This window comes from Cavia porcellus, unplaced genomic scaffold (genome assembly GCF_034190915.1).
Source record: "Cavia porcellus strain 051 isolate PalLab524CR breed Dunkin Hartley unplaced genomic scaffold, mCavPor4.1 scaffold_31, whole genome shotgun sequence".
NCBI classification, from domain to species: Eukaryota; Metazoa; Chordata; class Mammalia; order Rodentia; family Caviidae; genus Cavia; species Cavia porcellus.
Genome location: NW_026947514.1, coordinates 1219772 through 1243739, shown reverse-complemented (window position 1 = coordinate 1243739; position 23968 = coordinate 1219772). Strand labels below are relative to the sequence as shown.

The 23968-nt window shown below is 48.2% G+C and overlaps 1 protein-coding gene across 2 annotated transcripts in view; it reads left to right on the top strand.

Moving 5' to 3' along the window:
- Tdrd9 (tudor domain containing 9) overlaps window positions 1–19227 on the top strand; it is an 85463-nt gene extending 66236 nt beyond the window's left edge. Inside the window, exons 25-36 of one of the 2 annotated variants that reach the window (XM_023562078.2) lie at window positions 1761–1872; window positions 2946–3158; window positions 3401–3490; window positions 4111–4371; window positions 5364–5519; window positions 6157–6227; window positions 7422–7531; window positions 8157–8253; window positions 13192–13330; window positions 16813–16931; window positions 17626–17698; window positions 18943–19227. In XM_023562078.2, the coding sequence (XP_023417846.2) occupies window positions 1761–1872; window positions 2946–3158; window positions 3401–3490; window positions 4111–4371; window positions 5364–5519; window positions 6157–6227; window positions 7422–7531; window positions 8157–8253; window positions 13192–13330; window positions 16813–16931; window positions 17626–17698; window positions 18943–19044 (1543 nt within the window). In that variant the 3' untranslated portion in view covers window positions 19045–19227. Of the gene's footprint in view, window positions 1–1760; window positions 1873–2945; window positions 3159–3400; window positions 3491–4110; window positions 4372–5363; window positions 5520–6156; window positions 6228–7421; window positions 7532–8156; window positions 8254–9840; window positions 9910–13191; window positions 13331–16812; window positions 16932–17625; window positions 17699–18942 lie in introns of those variants that run through there. The other variant, XR_010044985.1, reaches the window with a different exon arrangement.
- The last annotated feature ends 4741 nt before the right edge of the window (window positions 19228–23968 follow it).

The following is a 23968-nucleotide window of genomic DNA, read 5'->3' as shown; positions in this document are numbered from 1 at the left end:
TTGTCCCCCATGTGCCGACCGAGTACTTTACTTAACCTTTCCTTGCTTTTCACCTATTTAATAGATGTGCCCATTGTACATGGCTATGGAGAGGACTGAGTAAAAGCATTCACATAGTTTCCACTTTATTGTAGAGATTAAACCCTAATGTAAACTTTATTTCTTCCTTCCTGTGTTTATTGTTTCCCTTTGAGAGCTCTTTGTATGAAAAGCAGAGTTTGTCTTGGCCTTACCAGGGCCAAGGGTGGACGCATAGTGTGCAATTGGAGCGCCTGTGCTTGCAGCTTGCCCTGGTCTCCACTTCTGGGGTGCGGACTGGGACTGCTGCCCTGGCTGTGTGTCTCAGGGTGGAGTGTCTCAGGGCGGGGCAGTAGACATGGTGCTCCCAGCTCTTCTTTGTAATAGGTTCCTTGCCTCCTGGCCACAGAGGTAGGAAGTATGATTTATTGCTTCTCATACATGATCTGTGGGATTCTAGGGTGAGTTTGGCAGGGGTCTGAGGAAGCATGCTCCACCTGCTGTCATCCAGTGCTCAGTGTTTTGGCTTCTGAGCCTTCAGCAGGTGGGGGGCCGTGTCCTCGAGAGACACGAGAAGGCCATTCTGTTTCGCAGAGCCAGCTTCAGCTCAGTGCTGAAGCCTCTCACGTGTGAAGGAGATAGTGGATCCTGGTGCTCCTGCAGTTCATCCCTTCATTTAGAATGAAAGTATGCTGAAGGGAAAGTTTCGTGTCTACCCAGAACTTTGGATATGGAGGGAATTTATTGTCTTACTAAGAGATGGATGACATTCCTTGGGCTTATTAGACATTTGTGTGTGTGTCTCATGACATAGCATTGAGCCAAGTGTGAAATTTCACTTTTCTAAATTTAGACCTGCTCCTGAGATCACAAAGTAGGAAGCATTGTAGGTCCTAGATTGAAAACTTATGCCCTTCCAAAGAAGATACTCTGGAAGAGTCCTGGTTTTTCCAGTGTATTCCCAAACAGTAATGCATAATTACTAGGATATATATGTATTCCTCCCAGGGAAGCTCAGGATGCCACCAGAAATTCACTTTTTAGTTTATTGTTTTGAGAGCTGGGCAAGTGTATCCCATCACTCTGGAGGCTGAGACAGGAGGATCACTGTGAGTTCCAGGTCAGCCTAGCTTACACAGTGAGACTCTGCTTCAGAAAAACAAAGAAAGGATCCAGGGTTCCAGTTATGTCCTTCAAGGGCACATCTGAGTGCCCTCATGTCCTCCCATCTTGGCTGTCTTAGTCACTTTCTTGTAACTGGGTCAAAATACCTGACCCCCACAGTTTAAAGGAGGAAAGGCTTGTTTTTGGGAGTCCTAGATCGCATGATGGAGGGGTGGGAGAGGAAAGTGAATCCCATCCTGGTGGCCAGGACACAGGGAGCCAAGGTTCCTCAGGAGCTGGGAAGTGAATCAGGCTCTTCTAGTTCTGCCACAGGGGCTGGAGTCCACTGGACAGCAGGGCAGCAGCCACCCATGGCCCAGCAGGAAAGCCCTGCCATGGGTATGTGTGGCCTCGGGGAAATTCTTGATCCAAAGCTCTCCCACCTCCCAGCAGGCTGTGGGCCTTCAGGAGGGACACCCAGAATCAACACCATAGCACAGACATGGATATTTTATTAAAGTGCCTTTTGCTTATGGAAATACAGTCTAGGTCAGTGATAATGTTATACAGGTAAGGGTATTTTTTAGTAACTCTTTGATTTTTATTGCCTTTTTTTCTTTTAAACATGTGTTATGTAGAGTGAATGTAGACTTCCAGAAGCAGACAGTGGATCCTATGCAAGTCTCATTCAACACCATGGACAGGTCCCAGACAGTTACAGATCTCCTCTTGACCATCGATGTTACAGAGGTAAGAATGATGTGATTGAGTTTTAGAAACATTGCGTATGTCTATGAAAAAAGCCAGGCTGGGGATTTATCACAGTGGCATAAACAGCTGCCTGGCAAATGCAGTCATTAGTTTGATTCCCAGTACCAAAAAAAGAAAAAAAAAAAGTAGTATGAAAGTTGTTGTGAAAGTTGTTAGCAAACATGAGTAAACTTGAATTATTGCTCTTATTAAATTGGAATGTATCCAAAATATAAAATGAAACAAATATTTATTCTGTAATCAAAGTTAATTTGTATAATGTTGAGTACGTTTAACATGCACCTGAAGGGCCATGATCCATTTGTGTGTCTCACTGCTAGGAGGCTCCGAGCTGGGGCTACAGGACTGAGCATCTTATGACCTCTCTGGCTTGGACCACCAGCCCTACATGTGTGACTATCCCCCTGACTGAGTGGCACTGACAGTGTCACATGGACCACTGGTGGTCCAAGCCGGCAAAAAAGTACTGAAGTAGACATATTTAGCATGATAGGTTTTAAAAATATTAATTCGCATAATAATATGTGCCTGTATGATTCAGTTTATATCAAGACTAACATTGTCTCCATTGTTATTTGGGTTTGATTTTACTTTTAAATTTTCAGTTAAGGGGCTGGGGATTTAGCTCAGCAGCATAAGTGCCTGCCTTATAAGCAGGCAGTCATGAGTTCGATCCCTGGTACCGATAAAAACAAAAAAGACAAAAAAAAATATTTTTTTTTTCAGTTAAAATACTTGTATGCTTTGTGGTAAACCTGTAGCTATACCCACTGGGAAGCTTTATTTATAAATGTGGATTCCTGACAGCCTGGGCCCTTGAGGTCTGTGGTAGCATAGGGCAGAAGCTGCTTGACGAGACTTCCACTCTTGCATGCCAGGCCCCACCTGCCAGTATGGGCTGTGCACTGATCCTCCTGGCCCTCACTGGCCTTGGGGACAGCTGAGGCCATGTGCTACTGGCCCATCATCTGGACTAAACAGTCTTGCGAAGTGCTGTGTGACCCACTCCTAGGCTTCATCCCTGCCTGTCCCTCTGCCCCTCTTCTTTTCAGGTGGTAGAGGTGGGACACTTCTGGGGTTACAGGACTGATGAAAGGAATGTAGAGCTTCTGCAGAAGCTGACTGCTGAAATCAACAGGCTGGAGCTGGTGCCGCTGCCAGTCCACCCACACCCCGACATGGTCTGTCTGGCACCTTTCATGGAGTTTGATAAGAAAAGCTACTTCAGAGCTCAAATCCTTTATGTTTCGGGAAATTCTGCTGAGGTATGTTTTTTGATAGAAAATCACTCAAAAAGAAAGACAGACTCTCAGCGATTTGTATAAAACTGTTTGAGAATACAGATGGAAATGAGGTATCCTTGCCACTATAGGAGGACTGCAAGGTAAAGCAGCAGGTCACCCAAATTCTGTGGCTGTGGAATTAGAGAAGACCACTGTGTTGCCGTTGCTCAAGTGGGACATTGTTTTCACCCTGATTCCGAGCATTTCTTTTCTTTATGTTCTAGGTGTTCTTTGTTGACTATGGTAATAGGTCTCACGTAGACCTCGATCTCTTAATGGAGATTCCCTGTCAGTTTCTTGAGCTTCCATTCCAGGTAAGGTGGAGGAGATCCTGGGGAGTATGTGTTGACTACTAGAAGGGATCTGGCTGGAGGCCTGGGACTCCCCTCTCACCTGAACCATGGGACAGCTGAGCTCAGACTGGGAAAGGGACCGTGCCGCACTAGCTGGATTTGGTCTCTGCTCTCAAAAATATATATTGCGGGCCAGGGATTTAACTCAGTGGCACAAGCACTTGCCTGGAAAGCCCGGGGTAGTGAGTTCAATCCTTGATACCAAAAAGAAAATCTATGTATCTATCTATATTTATCTGTGTGTTTCCCTAGGTACTTTGGCTATTACAGATTTTGAAGTATGGAGGATTTCAACCTTAGCATAAGAACAGTTGTTTGAATGCGTTTTCTGATACTATTTCTAAGCCTTCGAGTTGCGTTGGCTGGAGCCAAGGTGGGCTGCAGCGCCCTTGCTGTCAGGTTACACAGCCTTGCGGGTGTTGGTAGCCAGGCAGGTTTCCTTAGCTGGGAAGCCTCCCTTCCCCAAATTGTTGTCAGGAGTTTTGTGAGGACTTGAACAAAGATGCATGAAGAAGGTCACATTTATGCAGAATGCTTTGCTTATTTATGAAACTGTTTCAGTGTGTCTCTCTGTCCTGTAGGCACTGGAGTTCAAGATTTGCAAAATGCGGCCCTCGGCCAGGTCTCTGGTGTGTGGTAAGCACTGGAGCCGCAAGGCCGGCAAGCGGTTTGTCTCGCTGGTGCGCAGATGCGCTCTCTTGGTGAAGGTCTTCTCGGTCGTGCATAGCGTCCTGCACGTGGACGTGTACTGCTGCTTGGGAACACTGGGCACCATCAACATCAGAGACATTCTCATCAGCGAGGGCCACGCCGAGCTGGCAGAGGAGTCCTACGAGTCCAAAGTAAGCGCCTGTGTCCTGAGGAGCACCTGTGGGTGGCTGTGTGTGTGGGGCCGAGGTGCCTTGCTTCTTCAGAGGCCAGCTGCATGGGTGGAGTCGCCCTGTGTTATGTGATGTGCCGTGCCCAGATCTGTCTTCAAGGTTCCCCGAGACTAAATTGTGGTATTGTGGGGAGGTATTGTTTTTGTTGATTTCCTATTCAATTTGTTTGTTTTCTCCTTGAAATGGAAATCAGATTTGAAAATGTGTTTCATATTTAATGGATCTAAACATTATCTCTGATTGAAATGATGAATATTTATTTTAAGCCAGACATGGTGGCATGCACTTGTAATCCAAACTACTTGGGAGGCTAGGCAGAAGGATCATGAATTTGAGACCATGTCTTAAAGTAAAATAAAAGGGCTGGAGATATACTTCAGTGCAAGACCCTGGATTCAACCCCCAGGATTGAAAGGAAACCACAGCAAAAATGAAAACCAAATACATTTATTTCAAGCATTTCAAAAGTGTTAAACTGTTTCTTTTAAAATCAGCAATAAACATTGCTCTTGGTCAGAATGTGTCAGAGAGGCTACTTCTGGGCCTGATACTAAAGGTCTGTCTTTGTACTCCTGTAATTTGTGCTGGAGATGAAGAATGCTGGAATTGGAAAAGGACAGTCTAGTAAAATACTAGCTGAAAAGCTGGTTAAATTCTCCACTTAATATGTGAAAAGCAGGGATTATGGTAGTATTCCTCGGTTAACCAAATGTATATAAGAAAATTCTTCAAGCAAAGCTTCTTCCTAAAATTCTCTGAGGGCTGAAATTAATACTTTTTTATTTCTTTTGCTTTATTTTTAAAATGAACTTTATAAAATTGTCTCCCTATAACTTGATATAAAGGTCAGAATAAGATTATGCCTAGGAACTATTTTGACTATGTTGGGATAATGTCATTTAATTTAATGTAATTTTTTTCTTTTAACAAAAGAAATTTCTGGTTTCATTCAGCAAAGCCATGAAGTTCTCAAGGGCCTCTTTTCCAAATCAGTAGAAAACGTGGTGGCTGGATCTGTGCCTTCTCCCGTGAAGGAGGATGAGAAGCGTCTGATTCAGATCTTGCTGGAGAGTTTCTCCTCCAATAGGCTGGGTGCCCCGAACTGCAAGGTGATGTGTGCTGTTGGAGCTGTTTAAAATATAAATGAAATGCTTAGTGCCATTGTATGTTACAGGCTGGGAGCTGGGTTCGTAGTTGTGATGGTTTTACCATCCTGGTTTTCAGTGTTGTGATCCACCCCAGGTGGATCTGGAGTCTGGTGCCCAGTGGGGCTTAGAGGAAAGCTCTGTCCTGACCGGTCCTTGTTTTGTCTAAATCTTCCCTTCTGAAGTGACGGAGAATACTGGTTTACCCCTGGAAGGAAGCACAGCAGCTGAGTTGCCAAGCCAAGTCTTGTTTCCTGCTGCTTGTTTCCAGTTCCTCAGCAGCACACACTGGAGAGGAGAACGGGCTGGCCGGTCCCTTCCTGTTCAGGGACACACTTTTGTGACCTCAGCCCTTGGCTGTGTGGCTGGGTCTGCTGCAGTTAAACAATTGGTACTTTGACAAAGACATTGGGTAGTGTTTTCTGTGTACATATGGGGGAATCAGTTACAGTGTGTAACAATGCCTTCTTTCAGGCACTTTATTCTCACTACATTTTGAAGATGCTATGATTGAAATGCAGTGTTTGAAGGCAGGAGCTGACTGTGGGATTCATGCTGCCGATACCTTGCTTGTTGGTCACACTGTGTTTTGTGTGTGCAGACCATACTCCATGGGCCTTTTAACCCTTATGAACTGAAGTGTCATAGTTTGACCAGAATATCCAAATTCAGGTATGAGTAACTTCCCATGAATTTTTTTTCTCTGCTCCTCTACTTACATACTTCATCAGAAACTAATCTGTCGTCATATATAAACTATTGGAATGTTTTTTAAAAATCTCATCCTAATTTTCTTTTTAGCCCCAAATCTGAGGATTTTTCTGTCTTCCCTGAAAGCCATTTTCTGTTAGTGTTTCTTTGGTGTCTTTCTCCAAAGCCTCCTTATCCTCTCTTCTGATTACAGCTGTCACTCAGCAGGTCTGAGTGATATGGGGAATCAGTAGTGAACAAGCATGGCTGTCTTCGTCACTAGGATTATGGGCAGAAAAGAAAAGGGCTGATAGTAGCTGAGGGTGGTGCCAGGATCGCAGTGGCGATCACAGGACATCGTGGAAGTGCCTGGGACACGGCCCTGCCACACTGGGAAGACCATGGAGGTTTTTCAGAGGAGCGGCAGGGAGGTATTAGGAAAGGGAGAACCCTGGTTTCTGGGTAAGTGCAGAGGCCTGGATTTGAAAGTTTGGACTGGTGAGGTTGTTGAATAAGTTTGATTTGAGAAGAGAGTTGGGTTGGGGCAGAAGAAGGCTGTAAACCTTGTAGCAGATGAAGGCAAACTTTCCAAGCCATGTTTTTTAAGACTCATGTGAGCACAGTGGGAAGCCTTGTTGAGTGCATTTAAAAATGATCACCGGCTAAACCCTGGCTCCTTTGAGTCCTTGAGAGGCAGCTGCAGCCTGGAGGAGTTGCTGGAAATGCAGAGCTCGGATTCCCCAGACCTCTGAGCCAGCATGCGCTGGCGAGCTCTCTGCAGGGCTGCCTGTGTGGCTGGAGAACACACTGGCTTCAGAGTGGAAGGGCGGGCAGCTCTGAGGTGGCTCACGATGCAGCAGGGGCCTTTGAGGGTGGAAGCCACAGGCTGCAGCTCGATGAGGGACTGGAGGAGTGAAGGCTGCCTGTGGAGCTGTGCCTGGCCTCTGCTGAGAAACCTCATCCCCTCTGCTGATGCAGTGCAGGGCAGAGTTGGGCAGAGGAGCAGGTTTGGGTGTCTATATGTGGGATACCTAACATTCTGTGGAGCTCAGGAACCCCATGGGGACAGTGGCCAGAGGGCGGGGTTCAGGTGAGTATGCTCCAGCATGGGGCTCACAGCATCTGCATGCGTGACTTTCTGGGGTCTCTGTGGCCTGCGTGGGGCCACTCTTCTAGGTGTGTCTGGATTGACAAGGAAAGCATCAACTCGGTCATCATCAGTGACACCCCTGCAGACGTGCACCAGAGGATGCTGGTTGCAGCCTCACTGTCGGTGAATGCAACTGGTAAGCCAGGAGCCTCAGTTTACCTATGTCTTCCTCTTCTTTGTGTGCATATGCCATACTTTTAGGCTACTTTCTAAGTGCATCAGCTGATGCAAGTTAAAGCAATAGAAGGTGGGCTTGGGGAGCAACACCTGTAATGCTAGCATTTTGGGAGGCTTATTAGTTAGAACCCAGCGTGGGCAATTTAGCAAGAGTCTGTCTCAAAAAAAAAATTAATAATGTTGGATATATAGCTCAGTGTGAAGGCCCTAGAAACATCCACACACGTGGTTCATTGTTCATTTTCCTTTTATACAAAGATGTGGGAATTAATTAACCTCTTGATCATTCACCCATTCCTCCACACTTGGCTGCAAAGGAAAACAAGTCTTAGTTCTTGATCTTGGAAAAACTCAGTCCAACGAGGAGAAGGCAAAGAATAACCGAATGAGTTCTCAATGAGATTAATGCCTAGGTGTCCTTGTGTGTCTGTGTGTAGGGTTTGTGGGATCCAAGAATAGAGAGTGCTTTCCTGGAGCAGGGGGAATGGCAGGGACAGGCTCATCTGGAGAAGGGACCAGCTAGGAAGGAGTGATGTCTGAGCAGCGTGTGGGGCAGCCTGAGCTGACTCGTGCACTGTGCACAGGGTCAGCCATGCTGCTGAGGGAGACCTCCCTGATGCCTCCCATCCCGGGCCTGCCCGCGCTCCTCAGCATGCTGTTCGCACCAGTGATGGAGTTAAGGTAGGCTCGGGCTTCCGCCTTGCCCATATGCAGGCTTGGATCGGTGGGAACTGGGTGGGGAAAGGGACCCTCACCTTCCTCCTTAGGTAAGGATTTGGCTTAGCCTGGTTGGGACTTTCTGTGCTTCACTGTGATTCGCTTTCTTGTTATTTGTGTCCCTTGGCCCCTGGTTCATGATGATTGAATGCCTGAATGTCTTAACAAGTGACACTTGTGCAAGGGAAATCATGCTTCTTATTTTGAAGCTTGCTATTTCTCTGGGCTTGCCATATGTGTTCTGATCCTCTCAGAGTGCTGTGCAAGCAGCCCCACCCTCAGCAGAAACACTGAGGCAGCCCTGTGCTGTGTGGCCCAGCTGTGGTGTCCGGTGGCCAGCCATGTGCCGTAAACTTTAGATTAGAAGACTTGCAGCTTCAGAAGGGCATGAGGATGTGAGCCCCTGGCGTGAAGGAACATCTGTGCTTGTGCTTAGACTTCTTTCAGAAAGAAACTGGAGAGCTTGACTAGGTATACAAATACGATGACAGGCTGTGAAGGCTATGAGTGGGCTGTGAATGGGCCCAAGCTATCTGGTGGCCCCTCTTATCACAGGCACCGAGGCCAGCGGTGGAGTGCCTGCGGGACTGATGGGAGCACTTCCTGTGCCAGGGTGTTGCAGGGGTTTCCTCCAGAGGCTTTGGTGCAGAGCACAGTGTGAGGAGGCAGCCACACGGGCTGGTCGTTTCTCCTCACGATCACAGGGGTGATGGGAGCTGGGGCTTTGTGGCTGCATGCACAGAGTGTCATGCCGCAGCTTGTGGGAAAGGTCCAAATCCAGGGAATAGCTCTGCTGGATACATGCTGGTTTACACCATGGTGAAAGCTGAGAAGTGCCAAATGGAACTGTCGTGTATCATAGATCTTTTGTAGCCGTCTTTGAACCCTTAGGTGGCCATCAGGAATGGAAGAGGGGCCTGGTAAATTTTTGTCTGAATTCTGCCCATTTGTTGAGTCTCTAGCAGTCATTTTAGAGAGACTTTTGGAAGATGGGGGAGAGATGTGGTTTGAGATGGGCATTTTCCTTTCCTTGCACCATAGCTGCTGCTCCACCTGGGCAAGCAGGGGGTTAGCCTTCCCTGGTGTGTGGAACCTGTCCCTCCCTGTGCCTCAGGGGCGTTCCCCAGAGGGGATTCCTCATGCACCCAGAGCTCCTAAAGACTGTGCCATGCCACGCGCACCCTCCTATTTTTCCATTGGTGACCCTTCTGCAGGGGAACTCATCTCCTGCCCCAGCGGCATTTGGCCACCACAGCAGAGGCTCGCAGGGGCCTCTGGAAACAAAGCCTGCAGCTCTGGCCAGCTCTGCTGCTCCACCAGGCTGCCTCTGTCCTGTCACAGTTGATTCCGACTTCAGGACTTTTTGCCACCTCCAACACATCCTTTGCATCATAATTTCACCAATAAATGAAAAATTAAGTTCTTGCCTCTGTTTCTGTGGAGGAAGGGAGGTGAGGTGTGCACTGTCCCCACTGGTGAGCCAGCAGTCCCACAGGGTGACTCTGCTCTCTTGCTACTGGCTTGGTGACTGTGTTTCCCTCACTTCCTCAGGGCTTCCAGCCTCACGTCCCCTGGGTGAGTGCCCTTGAGAGCTGGGACCAGACCTGGATGGCTCTGCCTGTGAGTGTGGGTGCTGGGCTTTAGCTGCCTCTGTTCCAGTCACTTAACTGTGCTTGCTGCCCTGCTTCCCTATGGTGTTTCCCTGAGCAGCTGGAGCCCGCGTGATGCTGGCACTGTGCCTGCCAGAGGCTCCTGCCTGAGGTCAGCTGGGCACTTCCAGCCCAGGGAATGTTCTCATCAGCACCTGATGAGAGCACCATCCACCCCTCCCTTGGCTGTGGGGCTGGCATGGGCACTGTTGGCACCAGGCTGTCCCCACAGCAGGGCCATGTGACCTGCTGGCAGTGCTCAGCCTGAAGTGGCACTGCTTCTAGGAAGGCACCAAAACAGCAAGGATAGAATATTCTTTCCTGACAGCTAATAAAATTTAATGAGTGGGTTACCGGGATTTCCACTGTTTAGACAGATGTTCCGGTTACTGTGGCTGGAGCACAACCACAAAATGTTGGGTAGCTGGATGTGGGGACACACCTGTGATCTCAACACTTGGGCACTAAGGCAGGAGGTTTGCTCCAAGTTTGAGGCCATCCTGGGCTATGTAGCAAGATCTTGTCTGAAAAACAAATAGAAGCCAACCATGCAGTCTTAGGAGGTCCCCCGAACACAGCAGTCTGCTTGTGCATGCGGCCCCTTTGAGAGGAGTCATTTCACCTGGATTATGTCTTGCTGAGCTTTGCTTGGCATGTGCCTTTGTTGTTGTTATCATGATTTTGCAGTTTCAGCTTCAGTCAGAAGTATGCATCAGAGATGAACTAAGTGTGTTTCTCTGATTTTGTGACCGTTTCTTAAATTCATGTAAGTATTTAGGATTCCTAGAAGAGAATTAGGCTCACTGTGTATTAGTCAGCTGGTACAGCATATGTGAGATGAATCAGGTTAGGAGGAGGAAGGGTTGTTCTGGCTTACAGTCTCAGGCTTCGGTTCACGTTCCCTTGGCTTCTTCACTTCCAGCCTGTGGTGAGGCAGAATGTCAGGCGGGAGGGCCTGGCCAAGCAAGGCCGCTCACTGCATGGTGCCAGGAGCGAGGGTGGGCTGGGGTGAGGTGCCCCGATCTGCTTTCAGGGCGCGCGCCCAGGGGCCTGCCTTCTTTCCACGAAGCACCTCCAGTACACCTGCCAGTGGCACCATCAGCTGGGAGCCGAGATGTTTGGAGCGGGAGTGGCTCTGGGGACACTTAGGACCCAAACCATGGCACTGTGTGGGTGACTTTCACTCACTCCAGACTTCAGGCAGGTGGAGAGCACCACCACCTTTGTGCGGGTCCTGTCACACCACTCTCCCTAGGGAGCCCGTGGAACTGCAGTGCACCTCGAGGGTGAGGGCAGCCGCTAGCGAGGCGAAGGTGCTGGTGGTGCTGCGGGGTTGACAGAGCGGCCTCTCATTGCTCATCACTGTGCTCTGGAGAGTTTAACAAGAACAGAAAGGACAATAACTTATTTTAATAGTGTAGAGGAACTGTTACTTAGAGATTCTTGTATGTTTTGTAATGTGAATACTCAATACCTGATTTATAAATCTGAACTTTAGATCTTATCTTTTGAGTTTAAAGTAAGATTACCTTTTCAATTTTATTAAAGTGAAAAAAGGGAGAGAAACGGGGAATATATGTAGACCTATGTATGTACATATGTATGTACACACACGTGTGGTGAAGAAGAAAATCGTTTTGCCTATATATATTTTTGAGATAGGGTTTCTCTATGTAACTGAAGCTGGCCTTGAACTCAGGGTGATTCTCCTGCTTCAGCCTCTAGAGTGCTGGGAATACAGATGTGCACCACCATACTGGCTAGGTTTTTTAAAACATAACTTAATTAATCTGAGGGTTGTGGCCTGTGCGTATCATCCCAGCTACTTGAGAGGTGAGGCAAGAGGATCCCTCGAGCATAGTTCAGGCCAACTTGGGCAACACAGGGAGGCTCTATCTCAAAAACAAACGTCACCGGCCTATAAACTTGCAGTTGTGAGAGGATGAGTTGTAGAAGCTGAGGCACACCCAGCGTCTGCCTGCTGCTCAACTGAGTTCCAAGAGGATGGGTCCTGTGGGTTCTACACGCACACCAAATGGTGACTGTGTGGTGGTGGGTGTGTCACAGGCTCAGCTGTGGTAAGCAGTGCATGGCATGGGTGTTCTTATCAGTCATACCACAATAAGGCGGAAGAAAAGACTGACTGTTCCCAATGAAATAGCAAAGCAAATCAGCAGAACATTTTCAAAGACTTTCCGGGCTAATATCTATTCATGTAAGGACTTGTCAGACCTGTTGTGGGTTGGGACCTTGACCTCTGAACTGGTGCCTGTCAGCTGGGTGTGGTGGCACATACCCGTTGTCACTGTACTGGAAAGGCCGAAGCAGAAGGATCATTTGGATTCAAGAGGTCAGGATCAGCCTAACCAACACAGTGAGACCTGCCTCAAAAACATAACCCCCAAAACAAAGGAAAACCCCTCATTCCTGGAGAGCGAGGACTGAGCAGCATGGGGTACTGGGGCTGTGAGGGCAGACGGGAGGTGGCATTTGGAGGGGCCCCTGCAGGAGAGGTGGCAGCCTGTGCTTCTGGCTGCAGAGAGGACAGCAGGGAGGAAGCCTTTACCGTGGCTCTCAGCCTGGATGGTGTTCAGAATGCAGCTGGAAGCTGTTGCAGGCCTTTACACAGGGATGCTATACTGCTGGATTTGTTTGAAAAACTCCACTGTTAGTTATGTAGAAAAAGATTGGCAGAAGCAGTGGAGGCGGGGAGATGAATTGGTGTTAGAGATGTGGCTGGTGAGAAGTGGCTGTGGTTTGACAGACTGGTAGCAGCAGAGGTGAAGCGGATTGACAGATGGTGAGACCTGAGAGAGGGCAGTGGCAGGTGACACTGTGGTGGGGCGGGGAGCCTGGGACTTTGCAAGTAGAAGTGTGGAGTGTGGAGGGGAGGGTGGGCAGGCAGCCTTCAGGCTTTTTCTGCGTGCTGGGCTTGGTCACAGGCGCAGACATTGGATGACTTCCTCAAGAGACCTCTCTCATAAGAACTCAACCCTCGGAAGAAACACAGACACTACCTGTGATAAAATAATCTTTCCTCATTTTCCCTGCAGCAGTAAGAATTAGAAATTTAATGTTAATGTAAATACTTAACTTTCTGCTGTTTATAATATATATTTGATCTACATTTTTAGTGTAAAATCCAGAAGAAATGGAAATGGAAGTAGGATGGCTTATTGATTGGTTCTTTAATGTTAGAATGGTGGTTTGTCCATTGTTTAGTGGCTAACTCCTCTGAAAATGTTGAATCCAGGCTCGATCAGGAAGGAAGATGCTACACAGGCGTCCTCTGTGGTCTGGGCTGGAACCCAGGGACAGCGGCTCCTGTCCTCCCGGAGCACGACATGGAGCTGGCGTTCGACGTGCGGTTTGGCGTGGAGGATGTCACTGAGGTGAGGAGCCCCTCATAACACTGGCACAGTGACTTCCTGCCCTCACTCTGTGTCTGCGCCCCTCTGGGGTGTTGTCTGCAGAGCTGAGGTGGCTGCAGGAGGGGCTCCTGTGCTCTGGGAGAGGCTGCTGCGTGATGCTGGTGTTCTGCCTCTCCCGTGTACTGCCTGCTGGCACAGGAAGCTTTTCTGAGCAGTCAAAGGGAACACTGGGGCAGCAGGAGTCGCTGGTTGCTCTCTGGTGCCCTCCCCGCTGGTTCACAGAAGTGAGGAAACCAGGTTCTGACCCAGGTTCTCCCACAGCGGGCTTTGTTGAGCCTGGAGCTGGCTGTGCATGGGGCCCCAGAGCAGCTGCTCATGGTAGGTCTGTCATATGGCTGTTGTACTCCAAAAATGAGCCTCCCAAAATGGTGTCCAAAAATGGGGCAAGATACATTTTTTAAGAAAAAGGACTGCTTTTATTTAACCTGTTTCCAGGGACACAGTGCAGTTGGAGTTCAAGAAGCTGTGTGTCTGGCTTAAAACTTTTACAGACTTTTGTAGAAGAAGCAATTACAAAGTGAATGGCTTATGTGCATGGATCAGGAAATGAGGAAATCCTTGGCCAGCTGAGGAATGAGGAAGACCTTTGTTTCCCTTTGCAGAGGGGAGCAATGGTTAACATATCAATCAGGTCACCCAGGAAGATGGCGCATACAGAACAGTATGACTGCACTACAGGTTATAGAAAATAGTTGCGTTTGCCAAGGGAATTAACAGGTAATTTGGTCATATAACTTGGGCAATGGCAAACATAACACAAACATAACGAAGCTCATTTTGTTAGTGTATAACAACCGCTGGGTCAAGATGTCCCCCCTCCCTGCCCCCAAAGCCTCATGTGGTCATAGGTGGGGCTTAGCAGAGGTGGTGGATCTAGAGTGTGTGACTGGTTCATGATGTGATGCTAGGGTCAAGGCTGGGTGGTCACTGAATCAGTCTGCTGGCTGGTTTGGCACTGCCCTAGTCCCAGTAGCCCGGATATGGACAGAAGGAAGTCTGTCTTGCCCCTTGCTTGCTTGCTTTTGCTGCCTGCTGCTTGCCACAAACTGGTTTTCCTCTGCAATGACCCTCTGCCAAGCCACCCAGCCCTAGAACCAGGTGATGGTGGACTGAAATCTCTACAAACTGTGAGCATCTAAACCTTTCCCCTTTTACTTTTGGATGCTGGATATTTTGTCTCAGCAGCAAGAGAGAAGTAATTAAGACAGTCCACCACCATGCCAGTGGGATGTGACAGTGCCACCAGTCCCAGGCTAAGCTTTCAGATACTTGTGAGTCAAGTGGACAAACCAGTTGTGTCTTTTCAGTCTAGAGTTTTCTTTCGCCTGTTTTCTGGAGAGAAGGTCTAAGTTGCTCAGGCTGGTCTTGAGCTTTCAGTCTTCCTGTCTCAGCCTCCTATGTAGCTGGAATTGCAGGTACTAACATACCTGGCTTGAATCTCATAATGAAAAATATGTGCTTGTATTTTGTGTGTTTTTGTTTTTATGTTTCCCTTTTCTTATAATTTACTTTTTTGCATTTTGTAAAGTAGGAAGAAACAAATGATCATTTTCCCTAAATAATTAGAGAAATGCTACTTTGGAGAATTCAGCCTCCTTTCCTTCTCAGGAATCCATGGCGAGGTTGGCACAGGAGCAGGGGTGAGGAAAGGAGTTAAGGGGAGCGCAGTCCCCGCCCAAGGCAGGCCGTTTGTGTTCTCTGGATTCTTATTTCTTACTTTAACACTGAGATGTTGACTCTGCTTTCATATGAAAGCATCTAAGGGCTTACAGATATTTCTCAGGGGCCAGGAAGGGTGGGGCACACCTGTAACCTACACACACCAGGAGCTAGAGGCAGGAGGATTGCAAGTTAGAGCCCAGCCTGGACAACTGAGCAAGGACTTGTCTCAGAAAATATAAGAGGCACAGATGTTGCTCAGCGCAAAGGCCTGGGTTCAGTTCCCAACACCACTAAACAAAGGAACAGAAAACCTAAAAATCCTCTTAGAGCACAGACTTCATTGTAAAACGTGAAACTAATAGTTCCAGAAGTAAGTACAGGAGACATCTATTTGAACTTGACATCGGTTTGTAGAGACAACCCTGAAAACAGTCTGTCAAGGACAACTGACAAGGTGCTCTGCAGAGGTCTGCTAAGATGTGAAAAGAGAAGACCCGGAGCAGGCTAGGACAGATGGAGTCCGGTGTCTGATCAGGCTGCCTGCCCACAGTACACGAGGAGTGCTTCATCACTACTGAGACAGAGGCTAAATGACGTGGATGGCAGTGCACAAAGCAGAGGGCTGTCAGCGTGGCGAGTCACGAGGGAGCACAGTGAGGAGCACGCCAGCTGGGGGTGACGACGTGACACAAAAAGATTTGATGCAGGGTTCTCTGCACAGGAGTGTAGCCCGGGGGGTCCACATGGATAGGAAGGCGTGACGGCGTGACTGAGCGGGGCAGAGACAGCTCTCCTCTACGGATTCCAGGAGGGGGACGGGGAGGCACCTCAATCCCAAGGGCTTGGTGAGGCTTGGTGACCATGGTCTGTGGGGGCACTCACAGCAGAGGAGGCTGGTAGCCTCGGCTTCCACTGCATGCCACATGGTCATGTGGCCTCATCCTCAGTGATGTGATGGTGGCAGCAGGCACACCTACAGAATGTGACGAGAGGGCACCTCTGGCACAGGAAAAACACCAGGGAAACCAGGACTGGGAAACAGTCTACAGAACACTGTGCAGGAGCCAGAACCGCCAAAGCCCTGGAGACCAGGACAGGCTTCTCAGGTGCCTTTCCTGGTCTCCAGGACAGGCACGGTCCACGTGGTGTCTGGATGTGTGTCCCGGGACGGAAGTGGGATACAGATGGAAAATGGGTCCGGCCCAGTCAGCGGGGGCTAGTTAACAGCAGTGTCCTGGGGTCAGTTTCCAAGGTGTGACTGACTGGAGCTACAGGAACCTTCCTTTTTTGTCTTTGTAACTCTGAGGTAAACATACAGCAACTGACAGGAGGTTGATGATAAAGCAGAACCGTGGCACTGTGGTCATGGGTGTCGTGTCAGGCTCCCTTGGAATCATTGCCACAGAGCCAGGGAGGACACACGCCCTCATCCAGCAGTGTTACCTACAAGGGTAAGTCTGTCTGCATAAGGCAGGCTGGCCGGGTGTGGCAGTGCGCACCTGTAATCCAGTACACAGAAGGTCTGCTGTGGGTTCCAGTCCAGCCTGGACCACATGGTGAGACCTTGTCTCAAATAGCTAAAAACAGATGAACAGCGCATTGAATGGTCGACTTTTCTTGCTGATTCCTTTTGTTTTTGCTGTTATTGCCTAAATCGTCATAGTGATTACTATTTCCCTTGTTTTGACCAATGATAGTCACAGACTGTGACTCTGAAAGCTAGGACTTTATTTCCTGTGGGATGGGGCTATCTGAGTATTTACATTACCGTTCATTTACAGATTAATATTCTCAGGACTGCTATCAATAAGCTAGTGTGTGATGGGCCAAACGGATCAAAGTATCTGGGGCCAGAAAGAATCGTGCAGTTACAGGACAGTGCTCGGCAGAAGCTTCTGAGGTAAGCTGCAGTGAGATGTGCCATTGTTCAAGAGGTGTGGCAGGTGGGTCCCCTGAAGTGAGGCCCACTGCTGCCTTGCCTCTCTGTAATTCTCTAATGGGACTGGCTGACCTGTGACAGGGTCTGCGGGCTCTGCCCTGGCCCAGGTGGCGTCCGCTCACAGCTCCTGTCCTGAGCATGACTGCCCGGTCCTGTGCCTTTGCATGCTCCCAAAGTTTTACTGAATGCTAGGCACCGTGAATAATGTAACAACTTTCCAGAGTCCATGGTGCTCCATTTCCTTCTGTTTTTAAAATGTGCTTTAAGTAAAAATATCATAAAATTTTGACTTTTTTTTTAAAAAATGCAGTTCTAATTCTGAGGAAAATATGTAGAATTAAAATTTTTTAGATCATAGTAGTGTACATTATACTAATGTATAATTTTTGTGTGTGTGTGTGGTACCAGGGATCGAACTCATAACCTCACACTTGCCAGGCAGGCACTTATGCTGCTGAGCTAAATCCCTGGCCAAAAAGTCCAATGTACATAGACCAACGTGTTTTTTTTTTTTTTTTTTTTTTTTTTTTTTTGGTGCTGATGATCAAACTCACAACCTCAAACCTGTGTCAGGCAGGTACTTGTGCCACTGAGCTAAACCCCCAACCCCTAATGTATAATTAAGACAACTTGATTTCCCTTTTTTGAATTGTAGTTTGTTCTGTCAGATGAAACCTAGAGAGAAAGTGATCCCTAAGTGGCATGAAAAACCCTACGAGTGGAACCAGGTGAGGAGCAGCTGCTGTGTGGGTAGGGTGGCCCCTAGGCTGAGGGTGCCAGCGCAGAGCCTGGGCTAGGGTGGGCAGAGCCTGCCATGATCAGGTTTTCGTGAGCTGCAGGCTCTGTTGCTGTCCACCAGCTCGGCCGCTAAAGGGCAGCTCCATGGAGGGCTGGCTGTGGAGCAGTGGACATGTGTTGCCCAAGTTCTGGAGGCAGGATGCCTGGGGTCAGGGTACTAGCAGGGCTGCTCCTCGCCGTGTCCTCTCATGGCCGGATGCACCAAGGCAGCCAGTGGGCTCTCTGGTGTCCATTCTTAGAAGGGCGCTTATCCCGTTGGGCCCCCTCCACCCTCACCACCCAGGGACCCGCTGCGGGCCCCTCTCTAATCCACTTCCTCCAAAGGTCAGCTCTTCCCCATTGCCGTGTGGAGGACACAGTTGGGAAGCAGGGCAATGCCACCTGGGTGCTGTGACATTTCCAGTCTGTGAGGCTAGAAGCCCAGATGAGCATGGTTTCAGCAAAGGAGCACAAGGAAGAATTTTAAGCTTGGATTCTGGAGCCGCAGGTGTCAGTGTCAGGAACCCAGCTGGGGTGGTGGTTCCTGGTGCGTTTGGCAGTTAGGTGAGACCGTGTGTGCACTGGAGCTCATGTCCCCCTGAATTTAAGGTCCCTCTCCTGGCGGGGTCCCGTCTTCCCACTCCAGGCCACACAGTCTATCCCTGGAGCACAGAGCTCTTCTTCACACGGCTTCCACACCTTCAGGGTGAAGCTGAGGCGACAGCAGCAGGTAGTGTGAAGCAGTTCCATTTGGCGCTGGGTGCCGTGTAGCAGGCTTACCTGTTTTGAATAAATACCTGCACCCTAGGAATACAGGGAGGTTTTCAGCCAAGCGCACCCTATTATTACACACAAATTTGAAAATAAGCTGCATAGTCTGGAATATCAGAGTAGACAATATCTATAAGTGGTTTTAAAAAAGAGGAAGAGCCAGGCATGGTGGTGCACATCTGTAATCCCAGCACTCAGAAGGCTGTGGCAGGAGGATCGCCTTGAGTTGGAGGTCGGCCTGGGCTATAGTGAGTTCAAGGTCAGCCTGAACTGGTAGTGAAGCCCTGTGTCAGAAAAAAAATGGAAAATGAGAAGAATACTTTTTGTTGTCTTACGTACCATGCATGTGCACACATAATTATGTTTGTTCAGAGCCTATGCAGCCCACTGCAGAGTCTGACCTGTCTTTTGCCTGTCCTACCAGGTTCACCCCAAGCTGGTCATGGAGCAGGCTGACTGGAAGGGACGCCAAGGGAAGAATACCTTTCTCTACCAGCTCCACAAGCTGGTTGTGCTCAGCCCCTGACATGGCCGCTCAAGTGGAGTCTCCCTGGGGGAGATGTGGAGGCCGCCAGAGCCTCAGTCTCAACACTGGCACCGTGCCGCACACCCTTCTCCTGGGGCAGGGCGTGGAGCTCTGTGAGTGGAGGGTGGAAAGAAAACCACTGCCTGCAGTGTGCTGGAGGAATTGCTCTGAAAGCAGCCCTGGCAACAGCAGCCCCTGCCTTCCATTCTGAGAGCGGATGTGTGGACCCGCCTGCTCCTCCTCGGGTTGCACGCAGGACAGGCGGGCTGCAGGTTTACCACAGGGGTGCATGCTGTGTGGAAGCCAGGTGGTGTTTTCTGATTCTTTTGTTGTTGTTTCCCATGAGGACCAATATCTAATTTTGGTAAGATGAATCTGTTTGGCACTTGTGAGGTTTTTAGTTAAGTTACAGTTCTTGGTTCAGGTTTTGGAATCAGAAATGATCTGACAACTGTTATATTTGTGTTAAATCAATAAAAACCTAAGACAACATTTCTGTGTTCAACAGGTTTTGGTCAGAGGTCAGGATGTAAGGTGTTTTGTTCTAAAAAGATCATTAGAAGAGGTCTCTGTTTAAAAAATCCATGAGCGATATTACTCCATTAGAAAGTCAGCCCTGGTCCCTAGGCTTGGTCTGGAGAGTGGCTGTTGAAAACAGGTTTAGCAGCGCCTCAGGCAGTTGTAGGCACCCCCTTCCCGACAGGTGGAGCTTCTGAGACAGCCCGAGGAGCTGCGGAAGCCAGGCGGGTGCCACGTGGGGAGAGGGTTGGGCTGTGCTGTGGCTGCCAGGCAGCACCAGCTGTGTCTCTGTCTCACCATCCTGACTGAGGATCACACCTGGGCCCAGTCTTGTTCTGACAGAGTCCTTCAGTCTGGGACTGGGACAGTGTTTCCTGGTCTTCAGCAGGAGCTGGCAGCACCAGGTTGGCAGTGCATGTTTTCCGAGCTCTGAGGTGAAGAGTCCTGGTCCTGCAGAGAGGGCTGCCCTGCCCCGCCCCGCCTCCTTCCGCTCAGGGGCCTTGGCGTGTGGTGGGGGATAGACTGGCACTCAGCATGCCTTCTGTTGGCTGCTTCGTTGCCATGGCAGAGGGTAAAACATGAAATAATGCAGAGGCTTACTGATAAGAAGGAGCCCTGCCCCAAGCAGGACCCCCCCCCCCCGCGCCCAAGTAGTTTGATTGCTCTGCTTTTTCACGGTTCTGTAGTGGACATTCTATTTCACTGCTGAGTAATGGATGAAACTTAGCCCCTTTGTACCACTCTCCCTCCCTCGTCCCCCAGCACAGTCACATTTGTATTGAGTCATCGCACCTGGTAGCACTCACTTTGCAAATATCAAATGTTCTTTTCTGCAAAGCCAAGGAATGTGCTTCAATTCCATTTCCTTCCTTCCATGATTTTTAACGGGTTGTTACCTTTTGTTTTTGGTCTTTCTGAGATGGTCTCGCCATGCAGTTCAGGCTGGCCTTGAACTCACAGTGATCTCCCTACCTCAGAGTGCTTGCCGTTTGTTTTTATTTGCAAATTTCTCACCGTGGTTTTTTTTTCGTGTGTGTGCCAGGGATCAAACTCACAACCTTGTGTGTGCCAAGCAGGCACCTACGCCGCTGGGCTAAACCCCTGGCCCCACCGTGTATTATTTTAAAAGAATCATTCATGTTCTTAATGGTTCTAGCACAGGATGCAAAGGAAACTTTCAGAAAGCATGTATAGTGTCGCCTGGCCCAGCCCCTGCCCCTCGGAGGTGGCCACAGCATCTCCACACATTTCAGTGCTGCTTGGGAAGTTGCTGTGTGTGTGTGTGTGTGTGTGTGTGTGTGTGTGTGTGTGTGTGTGTGTTGTAGGGACCTGGAAATGGGTAGGGGTGCAGTGCACATTGGAGGGAGTGGGGAGGTAGAAGGGGAAAGGAAGAGGCAGTGGAAGCCAAGCTTCCTAAAGAAGAAAGGGGAAGAAGGGCTGAAGGGAGGGCAATGGGAGAGAACGACTCCACACTGCCGGTGCACAGGTACAGAGTTCCTCTGATGAATGTGATCATTACGAGTATCAAAGAGTACTAATAAAGTTAATTAAAATCACATTTTTAGCCAAGAGGGGAGAGAGCAGCACACAGAGATGTGGGCATGTGTGCTCCTTGTCCCCTCCTCCAGGGCACTCTGGCCACCTTTGGATCCACCGTCATGAAGGCATGAAGGCCATCACCAGCCGTGCCGCACTGCTGCACTGGAAGGTGAGTATTGAGAAACCCTTTGCTCACAGCTCACTTCAGTCCGTGGGACTGGGTTCTGAGCTGCAGAAAGTGGGCTCAGTCCATCGGTGCCCTGTGGGCCGCTTGGCAGTGCCCTGGCCTCCAGCACTCAGTGCAGGCAACAGTCCTGTCCAGCTGAGGCTGCACAGCTCTCTCCAGATCTGGCTATGCTGCTCAGAACCGCTTCTGCTGGGCAGATCACACACCCGGGCTTCCCTGACCATGGCCTGTGTGTGGCTGAGCTCCCTCAGGTGGCACTGTCGAGCCACCCTTGGCGTGTGCAGTGGGCTGTCCCTCGGCGTCGCTCTGTCCCATCCTATTTTATGAATATCTGTGTGTGTGGCTGGTCCTCCCACCCCTTGGCAGCTGTTTGAGTTGTTTTGGATTTTGATTATTTTTTTCTTTTTCCTTTTTCCTTTTTTTGGTACTGGAGATGGAACTCATGACCTTGTGCTTGCCAGGCAGGTGCTTATGCCACTGAGCTTTAATTAATTATTTTTTTAAAATTTCTTTAAGGAGAAAAAGGAAAAAAAAACCCAAAAAGGGTACAAGTAATACAAAATTTAAAAAATAAACAGTAAGAAATCACTAGTTAATAGATTACATATTCTCATCTTAGAAATAGTTGTTCAAGTTACAAAATTAAAGCATATAAAGTGGACTTGCTTTGGTTAATCATTAACAAAGTATCTCTGAGCAAGAATGTATCATAGGGGCTGGGGATTTAGCTCAGTGTCGTAAATGCCTGCCTTGCAAGCAGACAGTTGTGAGTTCAATCCCTGGTACCGGTAAAAAGGAAAAAGACAAAAAAAAAAAAAAAAAAAGAATGTATCATAAATTTTTACATGGGTATATGTTTTATTCTTGCAATTCAATTCCTAGGAATAGAGTTGTTGGGTCAAATTTAAGTGTACGTTTAACTTTCCGAAGGAATTGATATTGGCAAAAGAACAGACAAATAGAACAACAGAAGAGAGGAGGGTCCAAGAATAAGCCACACGTATATAGTATATATTCTTTTCAACAAATATAAGAAAAACCTCAAGCTCACGTTCCCATTCACATTTTCCTGCAACACAAACATGGGAAAATTAAAACTTGAAATGAATCATGAACCTAAATGTAAAAGTTAAAACAGTAGGACTTCCAGAAGAAACCATGGTAGGTAATCGTTGCAGTCTTGACTTAGCTAAAAGTTTCCTATAAAGCACACAAAAAGAGCAACCACAGAAGAAAAATGACTATGTCAAACATTACCAAAATAAACTTTACTACTCAAAATACACTTGGAGAAAATAGTTTCAGTATGCATCTTTGAAAAAAGAATTTGTACCTCAAAATCTATCAAACTCAGGACAGCCAACCCCATTCTGAAAGTGGAGAAAAGACTTGGAACAGAAACCTCACCAGAAAGATACACAAATAAAGGTTCAACGTTGGTCTTTCTCAGGGAAATTAAAATTAAAATCACAGTGGGACATTGCCAACCCAGGACTGTCATTCAAGATGGTGACTCCTGGGACCGAGTGTTGGGGTTTGGGGCAAGGAGACGCTCACCGCTGACAGAACTGCAGGATGGCAGGATGGCACCACTGGTTGGTGGACGTGAGTATATGCAGACAAGAGTCTCGGTTTCCAGTTAAACAGAACAGTAAAATACAACAGTAACAGGACAGCAGGAAATCCACGACCATCACTGCACTGCGTATTGTTATCCTCTGAGTAGTTACCGGCCTGCTGGCCCTGACCTGCAAAGTCAGCCAAGCAGCACAGACGTCGGGCTGCTTCCCTGCATCAGTTGCCATCTCGGCCTGTGTGGGGTCGGGCTGCTTATGGTGGACGAGGAGTGGCGGGGGATGGAGATGGCTTCCTTGCTGCTTCTCCAGGCTGGCAGGGCCTCCGGGGGTGCAGGCAGATTGTGTCTTTCGAGGAATTTAATTTTAGAAGTCAGACAGAATTGTTAATAATCTTTTATATTCTTTCAATGTCCATGGTATCAGTAGAGATGGCCCCCTTTGCATTTCTGTTTCTATTTTATTTTTTTAGAACCAGGGATCAAACAATCTCACTTTTGCCAGGCAGGTGCTTGTGCCACTGTACTAAATCCCTGGCCCTCATTTCTGTTTTTAATAACTTGTATTTCTTGCTTTTTCTTGGTTAACCTGTCTAGTTTTATCAATTTGATTGACCTTTTTAAAGAATCTTTTAATGAAATTGATTGTTCTCAAATCGATTTTCAATTTCAATTTTATATTTTTCAATTTCACAATTTTTGTTGTAATTTTTATTGTTTTCTTCTGTTTAGACTTATATTCCTCCTTTTCCGAAGTTTCCTAAAATGAAGCTGCTGTTGTTTGTTTGAGGGGCTGGTGCTGGAGATTGAGTCTAGGGCCTCACACATTGTAAACATGTGCTCTACCCTGAGCTACATCCCCAACAGGAAGTATAAATTCTTGATGTTAGGCCATGCCCAGCATGGTGGCACATCACTGCCCTCTTAGCATTCTGGGCAGAGAAACTGGAGCCTAGCAGGGGCAGCGCTGGGACTTGCTTTTCTCTACGTGTATTCAGTTCTATACTTCTGTTTTCTAAGTAGTCCTGTTATTGCAGGCCCTAAATTTTGATGCATGTATTTTAATTTTTATTTAGTTCAAACTGTCTTGAAAATTTTCTTAAAAT